Source organism: Hemibagrus wyckioides, linkage group LG29, assembly GCF_019097595.1.
Source record: "Hemibagrus wyckioides isolate EC202008001 linkage group LG29, SWU_Hwy_1.0, whole genome shotgun sequence".
Classification (NCBI taxonomy): Eukaryota; Metazoa; Chordata; class Actinopteri; order Siluriformes; family Bagridae; genus Hemibagrus; species Hemibagrus wyckioides.
The window spans coordinates 4810042-4817336 of NC_080738.1; the positions used below are offsets into that span (position 1 = coordinate 4810042).

A 7295-nucleotide genomic window follows, 5' to 3' on the forward strand; every position below is an offset into this window, starting at 1 on the left:
GGTGTTTATAATCATTTATAATCACAGTCTCTGGTGTTTATAATCATTTATAATCACAGTCTCTGGTGTTTATAATCATTTATAATCACACTCTCTGCTGTTTATAATCATTTATAATCACACTCTCTGCTGTTTATAATCATTTATAATCACAGTCTCTGGTGTTTATAATCATTTATAATCACAGTCTCTGGTGTTTATAATCATTTATAATCACAGTCTCTGGTGTTTATAATCATTTATAATCACACTCCGGTGTTTATAATCATTTATAATCACACTCTCTGGTGTTTATAATCATTTATAATCACACTCTGGTGTTTATAATCATTTTTAATCACCCAAATGAGGATGAGGTTCCCTGGAAGTCAGGAGAGCATAATGGTGTTCTAGGACAAGGTCAGGCGCTCTGAGCATCTTCAGCAGCCCTGCAACATGGACTGAGGTAAACTGATACAGTACCTGGGTTCATATACACTATATTGCCAAAAGTTTTGGTTTAAGCTAAAGCACACCGGCAATGGACTCTAGAGCAGTGCAGACGTTCTCTGGAGTGACCAATCTCTGTCTGGCGAGCGGATGGACCAATCTGACTGCATTGTGCCAAGTGTAAAGCTGTTTTTCAGGGGTTGGCCTCGGCCCCTTAGTTCCAGTGAAAGGAACTCTTAATGCTTCAGCTTCATACCAAGACATTTTGGACAATTTCATGCTCTTTGTGGGAACAGTTTGGGGATGACCCCTTCCTGTTCCAACATGACTGTACACCAGTGACCAAAGCAAGGTCCATAAAAACATGGATGAGTGAGTTTGGTGTGGAGGAACTTCACAGAGTCCTGACCTCAACTGCATAGAACACCTGAATTAGAGCAGAGACTGCAAGCCAAAATCAGTGCCATAAACACCCTCCTAAACCTTGTGGAAAGCCTTCCCAGAAGAGTTTAAGCTGTTATAGCTGCAAAGGGCAACTCCATATTACATTCATGTTTATGGAAAGGCAGATGTCCCAAAACGTTTGGCAATATAGTGTAGTTGGCTGTTGAACAATAGTGGAGAATTCAGTAGTGCATGTGACCTGACAAATAAAAACATGACACAATTCCTGTTATCTACAAAGCCTTTAAATGCGTCTATGACTTCCTATAAACAGTATAATGTACTTATCACATATCCAGTATATCAGATCTGTGACAATATGAAAAAGCAACAAACGAAGCAATACTAGAGCAAGACACCCGAGTTATTTCGAGTCTGGTTTTAATAGTGAATACTGCATTACAAAGCAAGAGATTGCATTTCACCATCTGGACAGTCATTCGTTCATTCCCTCATTCGACCGGTCAGTGCCTGAGCTACTGGCACTCGTCGGTCACTCAATCAGGTCATGCTTTGGTTTGTGCATGCATTCCTCCAGTCCGTGTTGTAGATACTTGTAAAGTACAGTATGTGTACGGTATGAAGCATGCCTAATACGGACAGTGCACAGCAGCTTCCAGGTTTAGTCCACACGCCGGTATGAAAAAAGTAATAACACAATCCTCATGGTGTTTTGGTTTCCGTCCTGTTTACGAGTCGTTTGTGATTGTAGAAGAGAAACGTTAAGAGACGCTTGACATCCTCCGATACCTGTGTGTGAGGGGACACGATTTCCAGACAACCCAATTGTAGCCCATGTTGCCTTTACAGTACTAAATTTAAGCGTAAAGAATTAGAAATAAATGAACACATGGCAATAACATACACCGGCCAGGCATAACAGCTCTGACCCGTCCTGCACTGTGGTTCTGACCCCTTTCTATCAGAACCAGCATTAAATTCTTCAGTACCTTGTCTGTTGGATTGGATCACACGGGCCAGCCTTCACTCACCCTTGCTTAACCCTCCATGACCCTGTCGCCGGTTCACCACTGTTTCTTCTTTGGACCACTTTTGATAGATACTGACCACTGCAGACCGGGAACACCCCACAAGAGCTGCAAGAGCTTTGGAGATGCTCTGATCCGGTCATCTATCCGCCATCACAATTCGTCCCTTTGGTCAATTCCTTACACTTGTCCACTTTTCCTGCTTTTAACGCATAAAATGTTGACTTGCTCCCTAATATATCCCACCCACTAACAGGTGCCATGATGAGGAGATCGTCAGTCTTTTTCACTTGGACATAATGTTATGTCTGATCTGTATATCCATATACATAAAGTGTCTATAGTAAAAACATGACTTCCATCTACAAGAAAATACATCCTAGTTATCTATATCCTTTGGTATACCTGCTCTAAACATACACATGGATAACCTTTGTTACTTCTGCTCTGGTGGGTGTGTACAGATTCTGTGTAAAAGAGGAGGAATAGGAAAGACGACAAAGGGGAACGGTCCGGTTCTTGTGTGTAACGGCTACAGCGTGCAAACGATACAGGAAAATAAAATCCTTCCCTTAAAACAGATATTCAAGAAACCTGCTTAAAAAAACACTGATAAGAAACAATACCACATAGTCAAGTGATTGTCTGTGTGTGTGTGTGTGTGTGTGTGTGCGTTCATAAGCAGTGTAACCCTGATTTTTGTGTGTCTGTGCATTCATAATCAGTGTAACCCTGATTTTTGTTTGTGTGTGTGTGCATTCATAAGCAATGTAACCCTGATTTTTGTGTGAGTGTGTGTGTGTGTGTGTGTGTGTGCATTCATAAGCAGTGTAACCCTGATTTTTGTGTGTGTGTGTGTGCTAATCAGTAAAAGGTCAGCATCTTTGGACACCATAGTTAGGTTGCTATAGTTGGGCTTTTATATATTTATATCTTAAATGCCTTAGCTCAGATCTGGCAGAATTATACTTGTTTGGAAGGTCAAAGGGCGGTGAGAGTGCGGAATAGCTGTGTTAGGCAGAAGACGGAGGTGGTGAGAGCGGTACACTGACGAGCCAGGAGTTTAATACTGAGCTCATGGCATGTCCTCCTTTCTGTAGCCATGCCTAAGCGTTCTGCCGCCCGTGCGAACTCCTGATAGGTCTGCGCCACGTCTGCGAGTCCAGACAAGGTCTGAGTGTGGCGCTCCTGGCACCTCTGGCAGCTCGAGAAACTCAGGCATACGGCTGTGAGCTGGAGCAGTGAGTGAAAACTGTCTGCTAGAGCCTGCAGCGTCTCTGCTGGGGTCTGCCCGGACTTTACGACCTGCTGACAGCCGGTTAAAAACCCTCGCGCCTCCGCATGCATCCTGCGCTTGTTTTCAGAAAAGTGGTCTGCGCATGTGTCTCTGGGATGCTCTTGGATGCAATCTTGCTCCTTCATGGCACCATCCAGGACCGTTAATAGTGTGTCGACATCTCTCTGCAGAGCCAGGAAGCCTGTGGGTGGTAAAGGGTAGTGCTGGGCCAGTAAAGAGCTGATGGCATCTCCGTGAGGGTCGGAGAGGAAGCAGTCGGGAGTGTCCAGGGGGGACAGAAGGGGGCCGAGTTCTGCGGATGAGGAAGGAGGTATGACTACACGAGAGAAAGCTGGGAGGGGTGAGGAGGGTGAAAAGGAAGACGAGGAACCGGAAAGGGATGAAGGAGGGATCGCTGTCACCATTGCTACCCGGTCACGCATGCTTTGCTGTGTCCTGCAGGAGAACTCGTAGACAGTCAGTTCATTATCAAAGCTTGCACTTTCCAGTACGCTGTTGAAGCAGTTGGCGTATGCTGATTGGCAGCCGCACACTTCCATAGGTGTCTCGGCACTCTCGATTACTGTCTCACACACCGAGGCGAGCACTGACCCGCAGGTAAGGTTGGGCTTTGCATGCAGATGTGGGCCAGACAGGGCCTGTGGCTGGGTGTTGGTAGGCTTACGTTCACAATCTGTGAGAGGTTGGGCGTGTGCACCAATGAGAGAACTGCTTCCTGCTTGTAATTTACTGATCTCTTGTGACGTCACGACACCCCACGGTCCATTCATGTTTTGCGTAGTAACCACAAGAGACGGATGGCTGATTTGAACAGACTTCAGGCCTGCATGTGACCTCGGCTTGTACAAGAGTTCTTCGGGTTCAGCTTTTGGTACATGAGAATTATTGCAAACTACTTTCCCGAACCCTTCATCCACCTCTGTGTCCTCATTAGACCTCACCTGAGTTGTGGACATACCTTCAGAAAAACTCCTCACCGGTTTGGCATGATCTGCAAGACTACTGTTACTAGCTAGTACCTCTTGGGAATGAGACAGGTACAGGGGCAAGCTCTGGATCTTTCCATGCAGTGTGGAAGCAGAAAGGATGCCAGAAGAACACTGATTGAAAGCATATCCTTGGGTAGACCATCCAGGAGATACAGTGGAGGACAGTTCTTGGGTGAATGGATCACCAGAACTGTCTGTGTCACCAGAATCGGGTTCTTTGGTACAGACCGCAGGTTGTGTTTGAATGAAGAGGTTCTTTGTTAAACAAGCGAGACCACTACTGTCAGATACTGCAGACATGCTCTGGCTCCTTGTTCTCATAGTCGGCTCTATTGAACATTTTCGAATGTCCATTTCCAGATTTTCTACATCAAGCCTGTCCATGCTTGGGATTTTGGTGAAGGAGACGGTTGGGACTTTCAAAGAAAGCGAGCTAGATGTTTGGTCTAAATGTGAAAGTGAGCAACTCTTTTTCCTGAGCAAAGGTTCTTGAAATGGACCTTCTGTCAGGGATTCTTGGTCATGTTCCCTGTTAAGATTTCTGAAAAACAAGTGACCATCAAGCAACCTTTCAACCATACCTCCTACTGCGTCTTCTTCTTTGAGTCCGTCAGCACTGCTCACGGCACTGACTTTTACTTTAGGCTCTATAGAGGTGCGTACCGCTACAATAGAAGGTGAGGCGGTAGTCATCATTTCTGTGACCGACTTAAACTCCATGGAATCTGGTTCCATCAGTATAACTTGCTGTTTCCTTTGACTCGCTTTACTGATTTTGCTACCATGTAGGAGATGATGGGTTCCAGACCCGTTTGGTTTGGATGGGGTGATGGGTTTCGATTCCATCTCTGCAGGCTCACCTTCGGCATTTGTGAGAGACGAGACTGTAGGGCAGGGGCTTTGATTTGATGGACCACCGAGATGGTCTTCACCAAGATGGCTTGGTCCCAACCAGTGATTTGGGATTTGGTTGTAATTTTTTGTCTGGTCTTTGTCAGGAAACGTTACTAAAGAGGTGTACTCCGTTTCCATGAAGGAGCGTCGCTTTCTGCTTCTCTTGCGGAACCTTGAAACTTCGCTTCTTGTCTCGGTCTTTAGTTTCTCTTTATCTTTTCTCTCTCTCTTTTTAGTCTCTTGTTCTCGCATGCGTCGTTCACCAGCGTTGACACCAGTGTTGCTCAGGCTCTGAGTGCGCTTCTTAACACTTGATTCTCTAGAACGTTCTGGAAAGGTCAGAGGTATAAATGAGATTTTGCGTAAAAGGTGATTATGTACGGCAAATAATCTTCTACAACTTCTACAAGAATCACAATTACATGCATATGAGAGTGCATAATGGGAACAAACCTTTAAACATTGGTGCTGACAAAGGTTCCTCAGGAATAAATTTCTCCTGGGCATCATAGAACTCATCTTCTGAGCTACTGTCCCCAAATCCTGGAGGAGGCAGAAGGATAGGTGCGGGTTCATTCTGTCTTTCCACCTCTTCTTTATTTTCCTCATGTGCCTGGTGAGGAGAAGATGTTCTTGCATGGACGTGACCGCTATCGGGTGTTAAGTTAGCGCAGATGTTGTAGTACCGTTGAGGATCACCCTGGTTGAATGTAAACATAGACTCTCCTTGAGGAGGCTCAACGCTTTCGAAAACGTCCTCTGGTGCCTCGTGTTCATCTTCATCATCTCCATGTTCTGAATATTCATCCTCGCTGGCCTCAGTGGGACTGGGTAGACATTCTGCGATGTTAGACAGGGCAGCGAAGCATAAGAACTCGTCATCATTGGCAGGGAACTCGATGGAACACAGGTCTTCACTGAAATCGCCATCTTGGGAATCCGGTTGACTCGGACATGGTGCGTGATGAGTATCAACGTGGAGGTAATGGTCTCTGACATTCAGTTGGCTGACACAATTTGTGGAGAAATAGGTCAAAAAGTCATCCTCCTCTAAAGCATCCATGGAGTCGCTGGACATGCTGTTTACGAAGCGCGAGTCTGTATGGACTGAATCCGATGCCTCTGATGGTGGGTCCTCCACGATGATGACGCATGGTGGCTCCTCGTCCTTGGCCTCTCGTTCACCTTGTTTGGTTTCTACAAGAGCTTCTCCGTCTTCCGCATGTATAGATTCAGCCTCAAGTCTTTTTGTTTTTCCAGCCCCATTCTCCACACTTTCTTTTTCACTCTTGTCTTCCACGTCGTCCTCTTCTACCGTGTTGGTCTTTCCTTCCTCTTCTACTACAACCTGATTATTGACCGCACTGATGTTTGAATCGGTCTGGGTAGGACTTGTTGCATGAGGAAGCAAAGCGTCCACCTCTGAGTCTTCAGAGTCGCTGCAACATCTTGATACATAACCTACAGGGTGCACATATATCCACATAGTATTACTGTACTTCAAGTGGTTCTTATCATCAGTACAGATAAAGTACATAAATATATACCATGTAAATAACAGCTATTGTATATACACCGACCAGGCATAACATTATGACCACCTACCTGTTGGCCCCCCTTTTGCTGCCAAAACAGCCTTGACCCGTCCTGCACTGTGTATGCTGACCCCTTTCTATCAGAACCAGCATTAACTTCTTCAGAAATTTGAGCAACAGTAGCTCGTCTGTTGGATCGGATCACACGGGCCAGCCTTCTCTCCTAACATGCATCAATGGGCCTTGACCGCCCATGACCCTGTCCCCGGTTCACCACTGTTCCTTCCTTGGATCACTTTTGATAGATACTGACCACTGCAGACCGGGAACACCCCACAAGAGCTGTAAGAGTATTGGAGATGCTCTGATCCAGTGGTCTAGCCATCACAATTTGGCCCTTTTGGTCAAACTCGCTCAAATCCTTACGCTTGTCCATTTTTCCTGCTTCTAACACATCAACTTTGAGGACCAAATGTTCACAAAATGTCCACTAACAGGTGCCATGATGGGGAGATCATCAGTCTTATTCACTTCACCTGCTCTGAATGTTACTGCTCACTGCTCTGAATGTTATACCTGATTGGTGTAGCTATTATTTAACCAGTATGGCTTCCTACCTTCCTCTGCAGATATCCGGTGGCTCACTGACTCGTCTGTCCAGGGGAACACGCAGATTTGAGGATCTATGAAGACTTTGCAGTAACCAGCTACGAGACAT

General features: G+C 45.6%; 1 protein-coding gene across 2 annotated transcripts in view; it reads right to left on the bottom strand.

The window, feature by feature from the left end:
- Positions 1-1209: 1209 nt before the first annotated feature.
- Positions 1210-7295, bottom strand: part of LOC131349289 (FERM and PDZ domain-containing protein 1) — a 35081-nt gene continuing 28995 nt past the window's right edge. For both annotated transcript variants that reach the window (XM_058384878.1, XM_058384877.1), the window contains exons 15-17: positions 7195-7295; positions 5496-6503; positions 1210-5371 (exon numbers count right to left, since the gene is read on the bottom strand). The exon at positions 7195-7295 is cut by the window's right edge and continues 44 nt beyond it. In XM_058384878.1, coding sequence (XP_058240861.1) covers positions 2844-5371; positions 5496-6503; positions 7195-7295 — 3637 coding nt within the window. In that variant the 3' untranslated portion in view covers positions 1210-2843. The remainder of the gene's footprint in view (positions 5372-5495; positions 6504-7194) is intronic.